General features: G+C 44.7%; 2 protein-coding genes across 4 annotated transcripts in view; one reads left to right on the top strand and one right to left on the bottom strand.

The window, feature by feature from the left end:
* LOC106561714 (caprin-1) overlaps positions 1-8,866 on the top strand; it is a 34,200-nt gene extending 25,334 nt beyond the window's left edge. For both annotated transcript variants that reach the window (XM_014125928.2, XM_014125929.2), the window contains exons 11-17: positions 280-876; positions 1,146-1,256; positions 4,684-4,812; positions 6,898-7,069; positions 7,165-7,353; positions 7,517-7,626; positions 8,103-8,866. In XM_014125928.2, coding sequence (XP_013981403.2) covers positions 280-876; positions 1,146-1,256; positions 4,684-4,812; positions 6,898-7,069; positions 7,165-7,353; positions 7,517-7,626; positions 8,103-8,192 — 1,398 coding nt within the window. In that variant the 3' untranslated portion in view covers positions 8,193-8,866. The remainder of the gene's footprint in view (positions 1-279; positions 877-1,145; positions 1,257-4,683; positions 4,813-6,897; positions 7,070-7,164; positions 7,354-7,516; positions 7,627-8,102) is intronic.
* A 6,128-nt stretch (positions 8,867-14,994) lies between these two features.
* LOC106561717 (tyrosine-protein kinase CSK) overlaps positions 14,995-23,280 on the bottom strand; it is a 28,983-nt gene continuing 20,697 nt past the window's right edge. For both annotated transcript variants that reach the window (XM_045688543.1, XM_045688544.1), the window contains exons 7-12: positions 23,158-23,257; positions 22,159-22,249; positions 21,983-22,056; positions 21,502-21,697; positions 17,899-17,985; positions 14,995-16,218 (exon numbers count right to left, since the gene is read on the bottom strand). In XM_045688543.1, coding sequence (XP_045544499.1) covers positions 16,036-16,218; positions 17,899-17,985; positions 21,502-21,697; positions 21,983-22,056; positions 22,159-22,249; positions 23,158-23,257 — 731 coding nt within the window. In that variant the 3' untranslated portion in view covers positions 14,995-16,035. The remainder of the gene's footprint in view (positions 16,219-17,898; positions 17,986-21,501; positions 21,698-21,982; positions 22,057-22,158; positions 22,250-23,157; positions 23,258-23,280) is intronic.

The following is a 23,280-nucleotide window of genomic DNA, read 5'->3' as shown; positions in this document are numbered from 1 at the left end:
TAGCTCAACGCACAGTTATTAAAAACTACATTCAAAAGTTTGTTTTATTAAATTGAGTATTTCAAATGTCATGGTACATCCTTGTAGGTAAAAATGTCACCAAGGATAATTTAGACATCCATTTTTTTTCAATAAATACAACTGCCTTTTTTAACAAAGTAAAAAAAAAAAAAATGGCTCAAGAAATCAATACTAATATCCAGATATTCGATTCAGACATGATGATCAAGGAAGTATTTTTGGTATTCAGCCATAGCTGTTTTATGCTTCCTGTCTCAGGACTCAATGCTGGAGTTTGATGGGCAGCCCATCGACCCAGCCATCGTCTCGGCCCAGCCCATCGACCCAGCCATCGTATCGGCCCAACCCATCGACCCAGCCATCGTATCGGCCCAACCCATCGACCCAGCCATCATATCGGCCCAACCCATCGACCCAGCCATCATATCGGCCCAACCCATCGTATCGGCCCAGCCCATCGACCCAGCCATCGTATCGGCCCAGCCCATCGACCCAGCCATCGTATCGGCCCAGCCCATCGACCCAGCCATCGTATCGGCCCAGCCCATCGACCCAGCCATCGTCTCGGCCCAACCCATCGACCCAGCCATCGTATGGGCCCAGCCCATCGACCCAGCCATCATATCGGCCCAACCCATCGTATCGGCCCAGCCCATCGACCCAGCCATCGTCTCGGCCCAACCCATCGACCCAGCCATCGTATCGGCCCAGCCCATCGACCCAGCCATCGTATCGGCCCAGCCCATGAAGCCTCAACCACAGAACATGGACCTGCCTCAGATGGGCTGTCCCCCAGTCCACCCAGAATCCTGCCTCTCACCACACACTGTTCCTGTACAGCCTGAGTCCACACAAGTGAGTACAGGGGTTACCACAACATGCCAGCAGGATGTCCTTTCTAAAAGCAGCATAACATCATGAGAAATCCCACCTGGCCAGATATGACTTTATCCTCTCTGCTTCTCCTACTGCGATCTTGTTTATTATTATATATCTCTGTCTGTACTCTATTGTCGACCGCTCGCTTGTAGTGATTAATCCATTTCCCTTCTTGGGATTGTTGGAAGTACTACTGTCTTGAGGTGTGGTAGAAGTGTGATGTCTCTGTCCTCTGTTCTCCCTAGGTCCCCATGGTGTCCCCCACGCCTGAGGTCTACTCCACGCCGCCTCCCATGTACCGCTCATCACACACGGCAGAACCCCGACCACAGACTGACTCCATCGACACCATCCAGGTAAGTAAAGGAAGGCCTGGAAAATTGTTAGACTCCAGCCACCCAAGCCATAGGCTATTCTCTCTGCTTCAGCACGACAAGTGGTACCGCTGCATCAAGTCTAGCACCAAACAGGCTCCTGAACAGTGGAAAAACACGCTTTAACCCAGCTTAAACAAAAAAAAGGGGAATCGGGTGCTCGACTGAGGGACTTGAAAATCTAAAAATCATTTCTTACCTCAGGAGAATTCAACTGGTGACTATCCGGGAGAATAACAAAAACAGTCGCACTCTGTTTCTGAGTAAATCCTTCCCTGTAGCTCAGTTGATAGAGCATGGTGTTTGCAATGCCAGGGTTGTGGGTTCCATTCCCACGGGGGGCCAGCACAAAAAAAAAAAAAAAGAATAATAATAATTTATGCATTCACTACTGTAAGTTGCTCTGGATAAGAGCGTCTGCTAAATTACTAAAATGTAAATGTAAAATGTAAATCTGATTTATTGGGAAACAAACAATAGGCTTACGTTTCAGCATGAATCGCCTTCATCAGAGCCTTGAGTAGGAAAAAGGTGGGTGGCACCTACATACCCCAACAAGGGGGTTGTCCCGCTCGTCAGGTCAACAGAGTAGCAACTAGAGATGGGCTTGTCAAATGAGTATGATCATCATTGAAGATTCCTACACACACACACCTGAATAACGAGAGAAAACAGATGAGAAAGACAGCTGTTCATTCAGAGCCTTTGTCTCGACGAGATCTAAGCAGTCGATCCATAGTGACCCTCTCTGTAACAATTTCCACACAATATTATAATATCACGCCTTTTTTGTGCCCTGCAGACTGGTTGTATTCAGTGTGAAAACAAACCCTAGCAGATTTCTCACGGTTTGTCTTTTAGGGGGGGTGGGTGGCTCTCACACTCTCTAGTGAGACATGATGAGACATCGCTGTAGCCGTGTTTCAGGAACCTCCTTTAAAAAAAATATATATATTATTTGTGTTTATTTTTGCTCCATGATTTCAGCTTTAATCTCAATCATTCCCCTTAGTCTAAGGCGGTGGTCAACAACCTTTTCTGAAAGATCACTTTCGCAGTCAAAAAGCAAGCTGAGATCTACAGCTCAGATGTAAATATATATATTATAATAATACATATTTACTTAAAATAAAGGCAAGGCTATGCAACATTAACATACCAACAACTGTTTTGTAGGATTGAGGTTTGTGCAGTAAGTAAAAAAAAAAAAAAGATCACAGCATATTGGCTATATGCCTGGACTGCCAATGTTGTTCTCGGATCATACTATATTTCAAAACCCAAGCTTTGATAACAAAATAGATCAGTTGTATCACTTGCGAGGCATAGCTGAGCATAAATTGAAATAATTTGCTTTTTTTATCTTACTGGACTGATTGTACCTGTATCTGATGTTCAGTCACCGTGGCAGGGGACAGCAGCAGAGGGCCTCTCACGGTCCTCTTTCCTCTGAGACTTGGGTGTGTTCATTCCTCCAAACAGTTGCAAAACGTTTTGCAACTAAAACAAGCGTTTCTATTGGACAAGTTCGGATAGGTCCCTCTCCGTTTCATTCCATTTTGCTTCCATTTAAGGAACCTTTTGCAACAGAATCGGTGGAATGAACAGTCTTCCAACTGATGGCGAAACTCCAGTCGCATTGCATTATTTCTGCCTCTTGCACAAATTAATGTTGTTCCTATGACCAGAGGAAATAGACAATACGAGCTGCTAACAATAACGCAAGCCTATCGATACACTTGGCTACTCATTCATTGCAGCTGCAGCGCGAGTGGAAGTAGGGAGAAGCACTGTTGACCGTGCTGAATAAAGCTATCCTGGTAGGCAGAGTTTGACAAATTTAAGACAAATTAAATGGTTCAAAATGGGAACACTTTGGCTACCTGGCGCACAGGGCTTCTGAATCAAGTGCACCCACCTCTCGCCAACAGGGCTTCTGAATCAAGTGCACCCACCTCTCGCCAACAGGGCTTCTGAATCAAGTGCACCCACCTCTCGCCAACAGGGCTTCTGAATCAAGTGCACCCACCTCTCGCCAACAGGGCTTCTGAATCAAGTGCACCCACCTCTCGCCAACAGGGCTTCTGAATCAAGTGCACCCACCTCTCGCCAACAGGGCTTCTGAATCAAGTGCACCCACCTCTCGCCAACAGGGCTTCTGAATCAAGTGCACCCACCTCTCGCCAACAGCGTGAGACTAATAAAACAAAAAATAGGAGCGAAAGCCTTTCGTTGGTTTTCCTACAGAAATGTTTGGTGATCTGCTAGGAATACCTTGAAGATCGACTAGTCTATTGTGATCAACCGGTTGGTGCCTCTCTGTAACTAAGGAATTGACCAGTAGGGATATTGCATTTTTAGAGGTTTAGGATGTTTACTATCATAGGAGCATGTTCCTACAGAGAAGTTAGCGAAAAATAGTCGTTTCAAGCGTATCACCTTCGCCTTTAAAAAAAAATATATATACATACATGCATACATATACACAAAAATGTGTGAGGTCCAGGGAATTGACAGAGGAAATGTAATGCTCTTCTGTAAATGATAAATGGAGATTAGTGGAGTTGGTATACAACACATCTACTCAAGTTGTCCTCTGCTCCCCTTCAGACTACCAGAATCTCATCACTCTATCGGAGCCACACGGCCATGTTAGTGCCAAGTCAAAACACTGCTAAATAGATAACATGGCTACACAGACGGAGTTTAACCTTGTATTTTATTTGTCTCTACACACTCATGCACACTGACACTCCAACACACACACACACACACACACACACACACACACACACACACACACTTGCTTCCATTCAGCCACGAGCATTAGTGAGGTCGGGCACTGATGTTGAGCGATTAGGCCGGGCTCTGTCGGCGTTCCAATTTAATCCCAAAGGTGTTTGATGGGGTTGAGGTCAGGGCTCTGTGCAGGCTAGTCAAGGTCTTCCACACATGGGTTTCCATGGCTGCTCGGCCATGGAAACCCGTTTTATGAAGCTCCTGACGAACAGTTCTTGTGCTGACGTTGCTTCCAGAGGCAGTTTGGAACTCGGTAGTGAGTGTTGCAACCAAGGACACGATTTTTACTGAGCTCTGAAGTAAAGCCGTTCTGTGAGCCAGGCCTAATCGCCGAACACCAGTGCCCAACCACACTGATGCTCTTGTGGCTGAATGGAAGCAAGTCCCAGCAGTAATGTTCCAACATCTAGTGGAAAGCCTTCCCAGAAGAGTGGAGGCTGTTATAGCAGCAAAGGGGAAGACCAACTCCATATTAATGGCCATGATTTTGGAGTTAGATGTTCGATGAGCAGGTGTCCACATACGGTTGGTTGTGTAGCTAGGTGGGGACAACCACATCTCTCTCTCCCTGGTGAAATAAATGTTAACGACCTCATTCCTTCCCATCCAGGTGTCCCTGTCGTCAGAGCAGCCCCCTGCCTCTTCTCAGCCCCAGCAGGTCTTCCAGCCTGTCAGCCCCAGACCCCCACACAGCTCCGGAATCAATGTCAACGCAGCACCATTCCAGTCCATGCAAACAGTAAGGTCACACTCACACACTTTTGGATACTTTTTTTGGGGGGGGGGGAGATTTCACACCCAAAACCAACATTCCTGAACTAAGAAGAGAAGAGCATTGGTTTGATTTGATATCACTGAGGCCAAGCTTCCTGCCATCCAGGACCTACAGTTGAAGTTTACAGTTTACATAAACTTCGGTTGGATTCATTAAAACTAGTTTTTCAACCACTCCACAAATTTCCTGTTAACAAACTATAGTTTTGGCAAGTCAGTTAGGACATCTACTTTGTGCATGACACAAGTAATTTTTTCAACAAATGTTTACAGGCAGATTATTTCACTTAGAATTCACTGTATCACAATTCCAGTGGGTCAGAAGTTCACATACACTAAGTTGACTGTGCCTTTTTAAACACCTTGGAAAATTCCAGAACATTATGTCATGGCTTTAGACGCTCCTGATAGGCTCATTGACATAATTTGAGTCAATTGGAGTTGTACCTGTGGATGTATTTCAAGGCCTACCTTCAAACTCAGTGCCTCTTTGCTTGACATCATGGGAAAATCAAAAGAAATCATCCAAGACCTCAGAAAAAAAATGGTAGACCTTCACAAGTCTGGTTCATTCTTGGGAGTAATTTCCAAACGCTTGAAGGTACCTCGTTCAACTGTACAAATAATAGTATGCAAGTATAAACACCATGGGACCACACAGCTTTCATACCGCTCAGGAAGGAAACATGTTCTGTCTCCTAAAGATGAACGTACTTTGGTGCAAAAAGTGCAAATCAATCCCAGAACAACAGCAAAGGACCTTGTGAAGATGCTGGAGGAAACGGGTACAAAGGTATCTATATCCACAGTAAAACGAGTCCTATATCGACAACCTGAAAGGCCGCTCAGCAAGGAAGAAGCCACTGCTTCAAAACCGGCATAAAAAATCCAGACTACAGTTTGCAACTGCACATGGGGACAAAGATCATACTTTTTGGAAAAATGTCCTCTGGTCTGATGAAATAAAAATATAACTTTTTGGCCATAATGACCATCGTTATGTTAGAAGGAAAAGGGGGAAGTTTTCAAGCCGAAGAACACCATCCCAACCGTGAAGCACGGGGGTGGCAGCATCATGTTTTGGGGGTGCTTTGCTGCAGGAGGGACTGGTGCACTTCACAAAATAGATGGTATCATGAGGGGAAAATGATGTGGATATATTAAAGAAACATCTCAAGACATCAGTCAGGAAGTTAAGGCTTGGTCGCAAATGGGTCTTCCAAATGGACAATGACCCCAAGCATACTTCCAAAGTTGTGGCAAAATGGCTTAAGGACAATAAAGTCAAAGTATTGGAGTGGCCATCACAAAGCCCTGACCTCAATTCTATAGAAAATTTGTGGCCAGAACTGAAAAAGCGTGTGTGAGCAAGGAGGCCTACAAGCCTGATTCCGTTACACCAGCTCTGTCAGGAGGAATGGGCCAAAATTACCCAACTTATTGTGGGAAGCTTGTGGAAGGCTACCTGACACGTTTGACCCAGGTTAACCAATTTAAAGGCAATGCTACCAAATACTAATTGAGTGTATGTAAACTTCTGACCCACTGGGAATGTGATGAAAGAAATAAAAGCTGAAATAAATCATTCTCTATTCTGACATTTCACATTCTTAAAATAAAGTGGTGATCCTAACTGACCTGAAACAGGGAATTTTTACTAGGATTAAATGTCAGGAATTGTGAAAAACTGAGTTTAAATGTATTTGGCTAAGGTGTATTTTTTTACTTTAGTTTATTTGGTAAATATTTTCTTAACCAACAGCGCAGTTCAAGAAGAGTTAAGGGCTTGTTAGTAAGCATTTCACGGTATACTTGTATTCGGCGCATGTGACAAAGTTTGATTTGAATAGCTACACTTGGACAGGGTTGGGTAGTAACAGATTACATTCCTTAGTTTAAGTGGCAGGGATACTATTGGCCTGAAACACAAATCCCAGATTGTAGCTTTAACTCTTACTGAGTCTATTTCCTTTTCTCAGATTCTCTTCAGGAAGTACCTATTGTTCCTGGTTGAACCACAGTACTCACCAGGCTGCCTTATTCCCCTCAGGTATTCAACCTCAACGCCCCTGTCCCGCCAGCCAATGAGACAGAAGCCTTGACCCAGGCCAGCCAATACCAGAACAGCTACAGCCAACAGGGCTTCAGCAGCCAATCACAGCAGCTCCCTGTGGAGCAGACGGAGATGCAGACGGAGATGCAGACGGAACAGCTGCAGTCTGGTGAGCTAGTAGGGTTGGAGCAGTTTTTGGCCATTTTTGGCCATTTGGTACATTTTTTTAAAACATTTTACATAAACCATTTTTTCCCCCTGTAGGAGTTGGTGCCTTCCACTCCCAGGACCTATCCCTGCCCAGCCAGGACTTGTCCCAGGGGCAGCAGCTCAGCCAGCAGGGTCCGGGGTTTGGCCCTGGGGCCAGTCGCCAGGCCCAGTCCTTCTACAACAGCAGAGGAATGACCCGCGGAGGGCCACGTAATGCCCGTGGCCTGACCAACGGATTCAGAGGTCCAGTATCTGTCCTCTACTGTCACTGTTAACTACTGCAGGGCCGCACAGCATCTTCAATATACTACAGCTTTCTGTTCGCTTCTAGGGCTTGAATAGAGTTGATGGTATTGTGTTTGAGAAGTGAGACTTTCTTTTCTTTATGTGTAACGACCCATTCCAGGTTATGACAGTTACCGGTCTCCCTTCACCAACACTCCTAACTCTGGATACCAACAGGCCCAGTTCAACCCACCTCGGGACTACTCCAACGGTGGCAACTACCAGCGGGGGGTAAATAACTGTTGACCTTATCACTTTACACAGGTTTGGCGGGAGGCTTGGGATGGATGTTGAGCTAACATGCTCAGGACCAGTTTCCCGGACACAGATTAAACTCTGGACTAAAAAGCACTTTCAATCAGTAGGAGCATTATTTATTTTTGTTGTAGTCCAAGACTAGGCTTAATCTGTGTCTGGGAAGTTGGCCCTCAAAGTTGTCCTTTCCTTTTGACATAAGGGATCTTGGATGGTCGCGTATGTTCTGTTTGGCATCTATAAGAGCAGGGGGTGGCAGGTTGCCTAGCGGTAACGAGCGGTGGGCCGGTATGGGCCGGTATCCCAGAACGGACTGGTTTTGTGTTCCCTCTCCTTGCCATATTACTGAATAGTCTCATTGTGTTTGTTAGGAATCTATAAAGGAGTACTCTCTAAGAACTGTCATTAATGTTTTGTCCCTCTTCCTCCCCCTGTCTGTCCTGCCGCTTCAGGAAGGTTATAATCCGAACTACAAACGTGGAGTGGGTCAGGGACCCAGAGGTGTGTCTCGAGGAGGCAATGCCCAGGCCATGAGGTCCTGATCGGGCCTGTTTGACTGACTGACTCTGACTGCTGGTTCCAATTCACTCCTTGGCCCTGGCCCTAACATTTCAATGTTTTCAGATCTAAAGGACCACACACCGTACTGAATGTTGATCTGCTGTTTGTTCAGCGACCACCTGATCGCTGGTGGACATGTGACATTTTTGTACGATTCTACGTGTAAGATCTGTTTGCAGTCGGCACTCTGTTCAGAGGTGTTAAGTACTCTCAGCTGGAAAAAGCTACTGGTCTGTCTGAGCCTTAAATCGTCTGGAGACGTATAACAGGTGTAGTGGTAGACTGACTTAGGTCTCTTTGTTGTCCCGAGTGGGACAAGGATGCAACAGTCGCATGTGGAGTTTCCACCATATTGCGTCTTACAGATCTGTAAAAAAATGTAAGGGTCCAAGGTGGTGGGGGGTAAGGAGCGAATTGGGACAGGTTTTGACTGAGCGACAACATGCCATGCCACACTTATTCAAGATATCCAGAATGCAGTTTGCCCCCACCTCACTTTTTATTTGTCATAAAGATTTGTTTTAAAATGAGTCTGAATATACAAGCCAAGCTGTAAATCTGACACATGGGTTTAAGCAACCCTGTTTTGAAACAAATATTCCTGTAAACTTGAAATATTTCATTATTTTTATGAAATAAAACACATACTCTGTCACTGCTGGTCCGAGCCCCCCAGGAGTACTTTTCTGTTCTCTTTCCCAGCCCCCCCCCCCCCAGGAGTACTTTTCTGTTCTCTTTCCCAGCCCCCCCCCCCCAGGAGTACTTTTCTGTTCTCTTTCCCAGCCCCCCCCCCAGGAGTACTTTTCTGTTCTCTTTCCCAGCCCCCCCAGGAGTACTTTTCTGTTCTCTTTCCCAGCCCCCCCAGGAGTACTTTTCTGTTCTCTTCCCCCCCCCCAGGAGTACTTTTCTGTTCTCTTTCCCAGCCCCCCCCAGGAGTACTTTTCTGTTCTCTTTCCCAGCCCCCCCCAGGAGTACTTTTCTGTTCTCTTCCCCCCCCCCCAGGAGTACTTTTCTGTTCTCTTTCCCAGCCCCCCCCAGGAGTACTTTTCTGTTCTCTTTCCCAGTCCCCCCCAGGAGTACTTTTCTGTTCTCTTTCCCAGTCCCCCCCCAGGAGTACTTTTCTGTTCTCTTTCCCAGTCCCCCCCCCCAGGAGTACTTTTCTGTTCTCTTTCCCAGCCCCCCCCAGGAGTACTTTTCTGTTCTCTTTCCCAGTCCCCCCCAGGAGTACTTTTCTGTTCTCTTTCCCAGTCCCCCCCCCAGGAGTACTTTTCTGTTCTCTTTCCCAGTCCCCCCCCCAGGAGTACTTTTCTGTTCTCTTTCCCAGTCCCCCCCCCAGGAGTACTTTTCTGTTCTCTTTCCCAGCCCCCCCCAGGAGTACTTTTCTGTTCTCTTTCCCAGCCCCCCCCCAGGAGTACTTTTCTGTTCTCTTTCCCAGTCCCCCCCAGGAGTACTTTTCTGTTCTCTTTCCCAGTCCCCCCCCCCCCAGGAGTACTTTTCTGTTCTCTTTCCCAGTCCCCCCCCAGGAGTACTTTTCTGTTCTCTTTCCCAGTCCCCCCCCCCAGGAGTACTTTTCTGTTCTCTTTCCCAGTCCCCCCCCCAGGAGTACTTTTCTGTTCTCTTTCCCAGTCCCCCCCCAGGAGTACTTTTCTGTTCTCTTTCCCAGCCCCCCCCCCAGGAGTACTTTTCTGTTCTCTTTCCCAGTCCCCCCCCCAGGAGTACTTTTCTGTTCTCTTTCCCAGTCCCCCCCCGGAGTACTTTTCTGTTCTCTTTCCCAGTCCCCCCCCAGGAGTACTTTTCTGTTCTTTCCCAGTCCCCCACCCTTTCTTCCCCCCCACATGTGATTTTGGGTTCTAAAAAAGCCTTTTTGTTTTTTAAATTGTTTCAAAAGAATCTCTCAATTCCTCAGTTTGTAAATTGATGTTGCATCAAGAGTTTCAATAAAGATGTTACATTATCCTTGATTTGTGGTCGTTGCGTCCAGTATCTTCTATTGCTGAGTGATTCAGGAGCAGCAAGGATTGAACAAGATGGTTTCCTTTGTTGAATTGTCTTCTCCATAGAAAACTGATTGCAGCAAATGGATGACTTGAAGTTAAACAGATTTTTTTTATGGACGGTGTGGATTACTAGAGCATGTCATTGTAGGTTTGTCTCCAATACACACGATTTTGCTATCATTACAAATTCTGTCGTGTGTATGAATATATTTTTATTTGTGTATATACATAGAGAACTCTGGAAAAAAATTAAAAGACCACTGCAAAACTCAGTTTTACTATGTGTTCGGGTAAAATTAACATTCTTGTTTTATTCTATAAATTACTGACAATATTTCTCCCAAATAAAAATATTGTCATTTAGAGCATTTTCAGAAAATGACAAAAAAAATGTAGTGGTGTCAGACCTAGAATAATGCAAAGAAAATAAGTTCATATTCATTTTTAAATGCATTACTAATGTTTTAACTTAGGAAGAGTTAAGAAATCAACATTTGGTGGAATAACCCTGATTTTTCAATCTCAGCTTTTATGCGTCTTGGCATGCTCTCCGTCAGTCTTTCACATTGATGTTGGGTGACTTTATGCCACTAATGGCGCAAAAATTCAAGCAGCTCGGCTTTGTTTGATGGCTTGTGACCATCTTCCTCTTGATCCCATTCCAGAGGTTTTCAACGGGGTTCAGGTCTGGAGATTGGGGATCTGACAGATTCCATCCTTGCTGAAGCACCCCTGCATCATCACCGATCCTCCACCAAATTTCACAGTGGGTGCGAGACCTACAAGCCACAGTGTCTCGCACCCACTGTGAAATTTGGTAGAGGATCGGTGATGATCCAGGGGTGCTTCAGTAAGGCTGGAATTGGGCAGATTTGTCTTTGTGAAGGACGCATGAATCAAGCCATGTACAAGGATGTCCTGGAAGAAAACTTGCTTCCTTCTGCTCTGACAATGTTCCCCAAATCTGAGGATTGGTTTATCCAGCAGGACAATGCTCCATGTCACACAGCCAGGTCAACCAAGGTGTGGATGGAGGACCACCAGATCAAGACCCTGTCATGGCCAGCCCAATCTCCAGACCTGAACCCCATTGAAAACCTCTGGAATGTGATCAGCTAGCTCGGGAGGAAGAGATGTTATCCTGCACCACATGCTGTCCAAAGTGTTTACGGACATATTCAATCTCTCCCTATCTGTCCACAGTCACCACATGCTTCAAAATGTCCACCATTGTTCCTGAACCCAAGAAAGCAAAGGTAACTGAAGGAAATTACTATCACTCACTTCTGTCATCATGAAGTGCTCAGCCCTCTCCTGTACTTCCTGTTCACCCATGACTGTGTGGCCATGCACGCCTCCAACTCAATCATCAAGTTTGCAGACAACCCTAGTAGGCCTGATTACCAACAATTAATGAGATGGCCTAAAGGGAGGAGGTGAGGGCCCTGGGAGTGTGGTGCCAGGAAAATAACCGCTCACCCAATGTCAACAAAACAAAGAAGCTGATTGTGGACTTCAGGAAACACCCCCCTATCCACATCGACGGGACCGCAGTGGAGAAGGTGGAAAGCTTCAAGTTCCTTGGCATACACATCACTGACCAACTGAAATGGTCCAGCCACACACACTGTGGTGAAGAAGGCACAACAGCGCCTCTTCAACCTAAGGAGGCTGAAGAAATTTGGCCTGGCACCTAAAACCCTTAAACTTTTACAGATGCACAATTGAGAGCATCCTGTCGGGCTGTATCACCGTCTGAAAGCCACAGTTGGAGCCAGACCCTCTGTCCTCTAGTGTTATAAAAAAAAACTCGGCTTCAGCAGTAAATAATACCCAACAAGACAAGGCCTACTTGTCACTTTTCCCAGATCTGTTTATACTGTATAGCCAACTGATGGTAGGTGTCCTGGCAAGATGACACCACCAGATGTGGGCTAGAGAGCGATGTCTTTCAGTAGGAAACTGTAACAAGCACATGCGTCAGCTCCAGAAGATCAGGACAGTCACTCTGAACATTAAGCAGGACCTTGGAGCTGATCGTTGCTGCCACCAACACCTGTTTACTCTACTCTTTCTACGAGACACACAAGATCCTGAGGAACACCTTGAAATATGTATCCTGCAGGTGAGACGTCATTGTTCTTCTTCCTCTTGTACTTCCTCCTAAGTTTAACAGATGTAACTTGTCACTCATTAGGCCTTCCCTGTAGCTCAGTAGGTAGAGCATGGTGTTTGCAACGTCAGGGTTGTGGGTTCGATTCCCACGGGGGGCCAGTACGAAAAAAAAAAAAAGGCTGAAATGTATGCATTCACTACTGTAAGTCGCTCTGGATAAGAGCGTCTGCTAAATGACTAAAATGTAAAATGTAAAATGTAAATTATGTTCAACTCTCCAGGTTTAAAAAAAAAAATCAGTTCTGTTTCACTCACCCAGGAGTTTAAGGCTATCACTCCCAGCAGCCTGGTTTGAACCATTGACTGTAGGGGGCTGGTATCGTGGTCATTCTGCTCAGGACATCCGACTCACTAAAGCAGCTGTACCACTGACTTTGGTCAGTCTGTTCTATCCCGTCCTCTATACAGATGTTTTCAGTGAACATATACATGTAACTCGTGCTGGGTTGGAGCCAGTTCAAGGTTGTTTATGTTCCTGTCAAGATGTCCATTCTCAAAAAAAAATCTTCATTCCATCAGCTGCAAACTCCCTGATGACTTTTTTTAACCTAAAACAGGGCAGGTTAAATCCATGTATTCAAGTATACACATCACACACATGGTTATGGGTTTAAAAAAAGACACCTGTATCATGTCACAGTTGAAATGTATTCAATTTTGAGTTCGCAACCTGTTACGTTCCCCAGTTTCTGTGTTGTGGTTTGTGTATTATCATGTATGTATTTCAGGAAATGGATTCCTGAAATTCTCTACAAGCAGCTGATTGGTCAATCAACATTGATGATTGGAGAGCTGACCCCACCGTCTCCAATTACTAACTTCTTCTGAAGCTATATAAGTCCCAGTTCTGTTGCTCAGAATGGAGACACAGAGATAATGTTTGAGAGTTATAGCATGTTGGTGGTTGCTAAGACATTTGGTATGTACTGCGAGAGCTGATTGTAATGTTCTGTTAGTTTGTTGCTCAGAGAGAGCTTCTTTAATGTCCTGAGTTAATAGTTTTTTCTCAGTTTGTTGTGAAGACATTTGGAATATTCTGTTTAATTTGTTCCCAGGGGGGAAGGCACCTAGGGAGTGCTTAGGCAAGAGGCCCGCGGGCATACATTACCCATAGTAGTTTGTCTATGCACACTAGGAAAGACCTGGGCGGACCACCCCCTGTATTTTGGTTAGTGCACCAGGTGGTGCTAGTTAGGTAAGTAGTGGGTAGGCAGGTAAGGTAGGAGAGGGGGCTTTGATATTTAGTTTCTTTGCTTTGGTTCCGTCCAGCCCCTTTCCCCCAAACTTACCGCGTGAAGGAATACATTCCCAGTAAACGGTATTCTCTGCCTTTTTGTCATCCTTGCTCACATCTACACTTCCATACCTTTTTCACACCACGGAGAGTTAAGTTGTAGCAGGGTGTTGCGTAACACAACCCAATATTACACTTTGGGTGCGTTCGTAAATTCATTCTGGGTATCTACTCCAATTTCAGAGCACTAGTCTGCCAGAGCGCAGCTCAACACCCGGTGTGGCCGGTTTCAGTAAACGTCGGCACAAAAAAACTAAACAAAGCGTAATTAAAGATTGTTGCCAGCAGCACAGTTAGTCACCAACTCTCTGGATAACATGAAAACAGCCTAACCAGCTCTGCTAGGGAGAGTACAATGGTCAGAGTGAGCTGTTCTCTCATTTGTGTCTGGAAGTAGCTAGTAATCAGCTAGTAAACTAGCCAGTTAAGTTAGTTTGAGTGCCGTTCTGAGGTCGGATCAAGTCTACTCCTCGACCAGAGCTTCCAGTGAGCGCTCTGAATTTACATGCATCACAGAACACTGAAATATAACAAACACCGGATTTTCAGCTGAAACAGTAAAAAAAATAAAAAAATATCACAATTGATAGTTAAGTGACCACAAACAACCAATATCTCCTTCTTTACCGTAATAAATGTTGCTCTTCTGTATCTACTAAATGATGGATGACCGTGAAGCCCTGCAGAGACCGGTTGTTGTGACAGATTAGTTTTTAGACACAGTAAGGTGAACAGTATTATTTGCTGTCCGATTATTATGTATTGTAGCTGTTCAATCGATGCATCATGGACTCAAGAGAAACAATCTGGACGAGTAGGAAGATTTGACAGTGTCCTTTGTCGGCCCGCTGCGGATGGCTGTCATGCTGTGTTATTGAGATGGACATGACACTCCGGAGTGGATAACAGAGTACCAATCTGTTGCAATAAAATGTCTTGTCAGCCTCGGCTTCTCGAACTGGCTGGCTATTTATTTTCACTTCTCAAAAATAAACTTCTCTTCAACCAGGTCAAAAACAAATATAATTGTAGACTTGTCTACTTCGCATTGTTGGCAGCTGTCAGTAGAATACATCAGCTTCATCCAATGCAACTTTTACTGGGAAATACATTTACTCAAAAGATCTTTGAACCTGTGCGATCACTTTTTCAGCGCAGATGCTTGCTTTTTGTTTTCAGTGCTCAATTCCCTGTTGCACCACTACGTCGCAACCGTGAAACAAGTCACCCATTCCACCGGAAACTAAATAATAGTTCCACAACTATATTCACAAAACGCACATCAACAAAGAACAAAATAAGACAAGTTTCAAAACATTGAAGTGGAATGATTTAATCATCTCAGCAAAGTAAAAATAACATTAGAATCTGGGCTTTTCATCCCACATGCACAGTTCCCTTGAGTTCTTAACTTTATTTATTTTACTCTGAATATTCCAAGACCCTTACACTTGCCCTTAAATGTATCTGTTACAAAAAAAATGTTGTTTTTTTTCTTCTCCAGAATGTATTTTCCCTCTGGTACCCATGCTCTTTGTCATGTTACAGGTCAACAAATACTTTTTCCTGGAGGATTTATCCTGCTTTCCAGTTTGGTAAATGTGAGATGAACACTTGTCCATAAGACAGAAGGATGTGGATTGAAAATAGACAATGTATAAAACATAGAAAAATAGAAAAGAAAAAAAGGCAAGCGTGTAGAGGCGTGATGTGTCTGTGGGGATAGTCCTGCGTTCGTTCTGGAGGCACTTTGGCACAGATTAATACCCCAGTTAAATACTCTCTTAACCCCTATGGGTAGAGCGCAGGGACATGGGAAGTGTATTACCTGGCTCGGGGTGGATCCACACTACCGAGCCAAGCTCTACCTACTGCACTGGCCTGGTTATACATCTAATGTAAAAAAATAACATATTTGAGCCAGCACGGTGCGAGAATGTGAAAGGAGTATAGTACCTCACAACAGGGCAGGATTGGTTTGTTTGACACCAGGTACACACTGTAGTCAGCCAGACAGACACTACTGTACTGTAGTACAGGCAACCCTGAGGTGGGGGGAGGGATGCCAACAAGTGGCAAAAACATTTCAACAGAATGAGAAATGATAAAACATCAAGTCAGAAAAGCAGTGAACTTTAACACAATCTGGTGGGAATCTTTCATTTATGGAGAAAAATAAAGGGAGGAAGGAAGATCTCTGACTGAGGTCTTGATAAAAAGGCAGGTCCCGTCACAAAAGAAGAGCAATCCTCGTCTGTCCTCTCTCTCTCTCTCTCGTCATTTCTCTACCTCCCCCTCTTCCTCAATGAAAGGAGAGCCACCCTTGTCCTCTCTCCCCTTCCTCCTATTCCTATCCTCTCAAAGGTAGAGCTCCTTGGCTAGGATATGATGCAGTTTCTCCCGGAGGACTCTGAAGCGGGGTCGCACCAGGGGGTCCAGGGTCCAGCACTGCTTCATGACTTCATACACCACCTCGGGACAGCCGTCCGGGGCTTCCATCTTGTAGCCCTTCTCTACGCGTGGTACCACCTCCTTCAGAGGCTGAGAGAGGAGAAGGTTGGGATGAGGAAATTGGAAAATAATAAAAAAAGGTGAAGAGGGGAGTGGACACGGGAGTCATTTTATAGAGGATCAGAGTGGACACGGGAGTCATTCATAGAGGATCAGAGTGGACACGGGAGTCATTCATAGAGGATCAGAGTGGACACGGGAGTCATTTTATAGAGGATCAGCGTGGACACGGGAGTCATTCATAGAGGATCAGAGTGGACACGTGAGTCATTTTATAGAGGATCAGAGTGGACACGGGAGTCATTTATAGAGGATCAGAGTGGACACGGGAGTCATTCATAGAGGATCAGAGTGGACACGGGAGTCATTCATAGAGGATCAGAGTGGACACGGGAGTCATTCATAGAGGATCAGAGTGGACACGTGAGTCATTTTATAGAGGATCAGAGTGGACACGGGAGTCATTTATAGAGGATCAGAGTGGACACGGGAGTCATTCATAGAGGATCAGAGTGGACACGGGAGTCATTCATAGAGGATCAGAGTGGACACGGGAGTCATTTATAGAGGATCAGAGTGGACACGGGAGTCATTTATAGAGGATCAGAGTGGACACGGGAGTCATTCATAGAGGATCAGAGTGGACACGGGAGTCATTTTATAGAGGATCAGAGTGGACACGGGAGTCATTTATAGAGGATCAGAGTGGACACGGGAGTCATTCATAGAGGATCAGAGTGGACACGGGAGTCATTCATAGAGGATCAGAGTGGACACGGGAGTCATTCATAGAGGATCAGAGTGGACACGGGAGTCATTCATAGAGGATCAGAGTGGACACGGGAGTCATTCATAGAGGATCAGAGTGGACACGGGAGTCATTCATAGAGGATCAGAGTGGACACGGGAGTCATTTTATAGAGGATCAGAGTGGACACGGGAGTCATTTCTAGAGGATCAGAGTGGACACGGGAGTCATTTTATAGAGGATCAGAGTGGACACGTGAGTCATTCATAGAGGATCAGAGTGGACACGGGAGTCATTTTATAGAGGATCAGAGGACACGGGAGTCATTCATAGAGGATCAGAGTGGACACGGGAGTCATTCATAGAGGATCAGAGGACACGGGAGTCATTCATAGAGGATCTGAGTGGACACGGGAGTCATTCATAGAGGATCAGAGTGGACACGGGAGTCATTCATAGAGGATCAGAGTGGACACGGGAGTCATTTCTAGAGGATCAGAGTGGACACGGGAGTCATTTATAGAGGATCAGAGTGGACACGGGAGTCATTTATAGAGGATCAGAGTGGACACGGGAGTCATTCATAGAGGATCAGAGTGGACACGGGAGTCATTTCTAGAGGATCAGAGTGGACACGGGAGTCATTTCTAGAGGATCAGAGTGGACACGGGAGTCATTTATAGAGGATCAGAGTGGACACGGGAGTCATTCATAGAAATATAAATGACTTTTTATCTGTCTAGTAATTCTATTAGAATGTTGACAAAATAGAAAGGAATAGTATTATACTGGCCTATAAACAGCAGTGTCCACATTTCAGATTGACTACATCAACTCTTAACTGCTTAAATTCATATACATATATACACACACATACATACATACACACACACTCTATAGCTGTCACACACCTGCCCTAATCAGTCCTTACTCATAATCTGTCCAGGCAAAAAGATACTTACAATTCTGGGGTAAGGCACTCGGCCAAACGAGTAGATCTCCCACAGCAAGATCCCATAGCTCCACACGTCTGACTTGGTGGAGAATTTCTGTTGATCAAGACAGCATTTCAGCTCATGTGTAACACATACATCAATTAAAATGGTGCCAATCAGCAGTACAATACTATTGATATATTGTCAATCTCATGTCGCCCTCTAACCCCTACTCCCTGTAGATCTCAGAGGATTAGATAAGTGGAAGCAATATGGTGGTAGCTCCATTTTGCCCTCTGATAAGCTTGATGGAATTGCTACCATATTGCTTTACACCTATCCAATCCCCTCTGATCAAAACAAGTTTCCAAGAGCAGGGGTTGGCAAACATTTTGGCTCAAGAGCCACATACTATATGCGTGACAAAACACGTGTAGCCTTTATTCATTTTCACATTGACATGCACCGACTAGTGTACTGTAGGTGTACATATGCCTGCAGAACAATTCTACCCTTGTACCATACCTACCCTTGTTTGTTTTTGTGAACACATTTTTCACAAAATGGATATAATTTATAACATTACATTTACATTTAAGTCATTTAGCAGACGCTCTTATCCAGAGCGACTTACAAATTGGTGCATTCACCTTATGATAACATCACAGACACAGTCAAACACACACAGAGATCCTGCATCTCTACCCTTGTAAAGTACAAACAAAGTCACAATATGCAAACTTTAAAAAATATATATATATATATCTGGAGACATGCAAAATGTAAAAAGCAGATGTGTAAAAAAAAAAAATAGATTCTAAAATGGTAGTGAAACATGATAAGAGCGTTTCATTTGGATTGGTCGGTTTTTGAAAGCATATTAAGGAGCAATTATCATCTCCATTGTGAGCCATATTTACAGTTATCCAATCACCTCAGCCCAAATCTGACTGATTAGTTATTACCTGTATCCAAGTGCATTGCTGGATAATTCTCACTGGAAAAGCATCATCCTTGCCTACCCCAGTCATGGTTATTTGAGTCTTAAAATGTGAACATTGGGTCTGGTCACCCATCTTGGCAAGGGAATCAAAAAGTCTGCGGTCATCTTTGATGTTGAGATTCTCATAAATAGCTCACAAGTGGTAATTTGTTAAATTTGACCTGTGATGGGATTTGTTGTAATTCATGACTGAGAACGTTTGTTCACACAGAATAAAACAAGCACCAGTCGGTCTTTTTTAACGTTTGGGAACTTTGTTACATTCAGGAAGCCATAGAACTGGTCTATTGTTGCGGTTTTGTACTTCTCCTTCAAAAGCACTGTCACATTGGACGTCCATGAGCTACAATTGTGCGTCTGGTGGTGCTTTCTCACTATGGAAAGACAGGGGGCATCATACAAGCTCCAGCTCAGTGTCGATCTTGGTGAAAGAAGCGGCGGAAAAACTCTGCATGCAACTGTATGTCCTGATGTGGGCGCGTTCAGTGCAGCCAGTGTCGAAACATGAGCGAGACCTGCTGCTCATTTGTCTGGAGAACATCATACGTTTGGCCTTGAATGTTTTCACGTTGGAATACAGTTCCAAAGCACAAAAACACAATTTCCCTGCAGTTTCACAATTACATCGTTCAGATGTCCCAATATGTCCACACCGAAAGCAAAGTTGCCCAGCCAGTCTGTAAACTCGGAGAAGTCGTCAGGAATGTTCCTCGATAGATTTACCAAACGCATCTCCCCTCTCAGTTCCCACACACGTCGAAAATACTTTCCTCCGGCTTAGTCAGCGCACATTTTAAATGGTACAAGTCCTGGTGCTCTGCCTTTATCACTGAGCAGTAATGAACTGACGATGGTTAATCCTCCCTTACCCATATAAAGTTGACAAGTTTTACAGCTTTAACACACTTTTACACAGGGCTTCCTGATGAATAATTTTTTTTTACATTTACGTCATTTAGCAGACGCTCTTATCCAGAGCGACTTACAGATTGGTGGATTCACCTTATGATATCCAGTGGAACAACCACTTTACAATAGTACATCTATATATTTTTTTTTTGGGGGGGGGTTAGAAGGATTACTTTATCCTATCCCAGGTATTCCTTAAAGAGGTGGGGATAATAATACAGTGAATAAATATTCATTTTGAGTTAGGGCTTTCTTTAACTGTCTTGTTATATTTTTAATAGGCCAGTGTTTTGACCGGTTAGATTTGTTGATATGTTTGTCAGTTGATTTCCTCCAAGCAGTCGGAGCCCCTGTTTGTTCCCATCATTGATTCCATCGCAATAAGTTCCTCTGTTATCTCAAACTTCTCATTTATTCCTGATAAAAAAAAGTAAAGTTGAACGGTGTCTCTGAGGTCAGTAGTCTCATCCAGCGCTATAGAAATTTTTTTTATTTATTTTTTTTTTTTTTTTTTAAATCGACACCATCAGTTTTTTTTCCTTCAACCTCGGAGATTAGCTTCTCCCCTATGACTCCCACACACCTGGTGATGTTCTACGTGACAAACTAATGGTCTCGAATTGGTTTTTTTACTCTCAGTACAAAGTATACCAGCAGTCGCCACCATACACTCTTTCACAAACTCCCTTTCAGCAAAAGGTTTGCTTTGTGATTTTATGTGCCACTGTGTAGCTTGCCTTGGCTACGGAGTCTTGAGGAGAGCACCATTTTAGTAAACATATTTTGTTGGGCTTTTAAAATTTGTGGCAAGTTGAGGCCTTCCTTGCCTTTTCCTGAGAGGACAGATAAGCTAGCATAGTTAGCATGCTTGCTTGAAAAATGACCATTGAGATTATATTCCTTAAAAACGGCAACACTTTCTTGGCATATATGTCCAATATTAGTAAAAAAAGTATTTGCTGTCCATTCTTCTTTAAAACAACATTCAGAGTTCACTTCTCATTTTCGCAGCACAAATTTTTCATGTCAAAAGTCGTCAAGGAATGAAGTGGCTGTGATGGAGCGCGCTGACCAGGCCACAGCGCCATCTATTGGAAACACAGAGATCTATTGGAAACACAGAGATCTATTGGAAACACAGAGCACGCCGCCAGGCTACAGCGCCATCTATTGGAAACACAGAGCGCGCCGCCAGGCTACAGCGCCATCTATTGGAAACACAGAGATCTATTGGAAACACAGAGCACGCCGCCAGGCCACAGCGCCATCTATTGGAGGTTGTTTGTATATCATGGAATAAGTCATTTTAGGCCAAAAATCATAACTCAACATAATAATATTTAATACATTTTAAAAAATGTCTCGCGGGCCAGATTGAAGTGCCCGGCAGGCCGTACTTTGCCTGCCCCCCTCCCCCTTGTCCTAGAGGGTTGATTTGAGATCCAGGCTCCGAAAGACAACAAGGAGAGCGAGGAGTGAAACTGACGTCAGTGTGCTAGCTAAGCAGTATAGATTCTTCCCTATCTGAATACAACCGCAGGGTAAACTTTCCATACCAGGGCTCAAACACGGAGCCCTCTGCCTCGCTAACACGTGGACCGCCCTCCTTGACAAAATACAAACCAGTTGAGCTATAGAAAACGATCAAATTCGATAGCGACATTGACGACATTTCAAGCTAGCTCTAGCACGTTCTAATCTCCATTACACTAGCCTACCTTTTCCCTCAGAGCTTCTGGTGAGGTCCACTTGATGGGCAGTTTGGCCGTGTCCTGATTGGATGAGGCCTCTTTGGTCAGGCCAAAGTCGCTGACCTTAGCGATGTTTTCGTCAGACACCAGAACGTTACGTGCCGCCAGGTCTCTGTGGACAAAGTTATTGGCCTCCAGATACTCCATGGCCTCACACACGTCACTACAGAGGAGGAGGAGGGACACAGGCAACATTTAGTTGAACTATTTCATGTAGTTTACATTTGGCAGTGAGGTCTCTGTTGAAGTTGTTGGCGTCGAGATACTCCATCGCCTCACACACACACACGCCACAACGAGGGGAGGGAGACGGTCGACATGTAAAGAGTCTAACAATGCTGACCAAAATTGACAATGTTACAATTCCAACTGGCTGCTATAAGCCACTGTCAAACAGACTTCTGGTAATGTTATTGAAGATGTACAGATCAATCATTATCATACTCACAGTGAGAACTTGAGTAGACAATCCCCGAAGATCACTGTCCGGCCTCTGGAGCGCAGGTAGTCCACTAGACTGCCCTATAAAAGAGAGGTATTCTGGGCTATCTGGTTCTTTATTTATATAACTATGTATTCATGTACTACCTTTCACTTAACTGAATCATAAAAGAGCCAACCTACCTTGGCCATGTACTCGCTGACAATAAACAGGCTTCCCGTCTCCTCAACGATGACACCGATCAACTGAACCAGGTTATTGTGTCTCAGCTGCCTGCAGAAGACGACCAACACACATTAGCAAGAGTTCAACATTTTAGAAAAGCTGTTTAAATAACTGCACATTCAACCAAAACCTCACAGATCATATAAACACTGATCTAAGAAAACAATAAGGATGTTAAAACACTTGACCAGAGTTGTAGTCCTCTCTCAAAGCTCTGAAACTGACCAGAGTTGTGGTCCTCTCCCAAAGCTCTGAAACTGACCAGAGTTGTAGTCCTCTCTCAAAGCTCTGAAACTGACCAGAGTTGTGGTCCTCTCTCAAAGCTCTGAAACTGACCAGAGTTGTGGTCCTCTCCCAAAGCTCTGAAACTGACCAGAGTTGTGGTCCTCTCTCAAAGCTCTGAAACTGACCAGAGTTGTGGTCCTCTCTCAAAGCTCTGAAACTGACCAGAGTTGTGGTCCTCTCCCAAAGCTCTGAAACTGACCAGAGTTGTAGTCCTCTCCCAAAGCTCTGAAACTGACCAGAGTTGTAGTCCTCTCTCAAAGCTCTGAAACTGACCAGAGTTGTAGTCCTCTCCCAAAGCTCTGAAACTGACCAGAGTTGTAGTCCTCTCTCAAAGCTCTGAAACTGACCAGAGTTGTAGTCCTCTCTCAAAGCTCTGAAACTGACCAGAGTTGTAGTCCTCTCCCAAAGCTCTGAAACTGACCAGAGTTGTAGTCCTCTCCCAAAGCTCTGAAACTGACCAGAGTTGTAGTCCTCTCCCAAAGCTCTGAAACTGACCAGAGTTGTAGTCCTCTCCCAAAGCTCTGAAACTGACCAGAGTTGTAGTCCTCTCCCAAAGCTCTGAAACTGACCAGAGTTGTGGTCCTCTCCCAAAGCTCTGAAACTGACCAGAGTTGTAGTCCTCTCTCAAAGCTCTGAAACTGACCAGAGTTGTAGTCCTCTCTGAAACTTACGTCATAACTGAGGCCTCTGCGATGAAGGCCTGTGCCGTGGCATCATGCTTGATACACTTCACAGCTACTTTGGTCCCTCTGTAGTCTCCCACCTTCACATCTGAAGGGAGAGAGAGACACAGA

This window comes from Salmo salar, chromosome ssa10 (genome assembly GCF_905237065.1).
Source record: "Salmo salar chromosome ssa10, Ssal_v3.1, whole genome shotgun sequence".
Taxonomy (NCBI): Eukaryota; Metazoa; Chordata; class Actinopteri; order Salmoniformes; family Salmonidae; genus Salmo; species Salmo salar.
The sequence above is the reverse complement of the archived record's forward strand: the minus strand, read 5'-3'. Positions and strand labels throughout refer to the sequence as shown.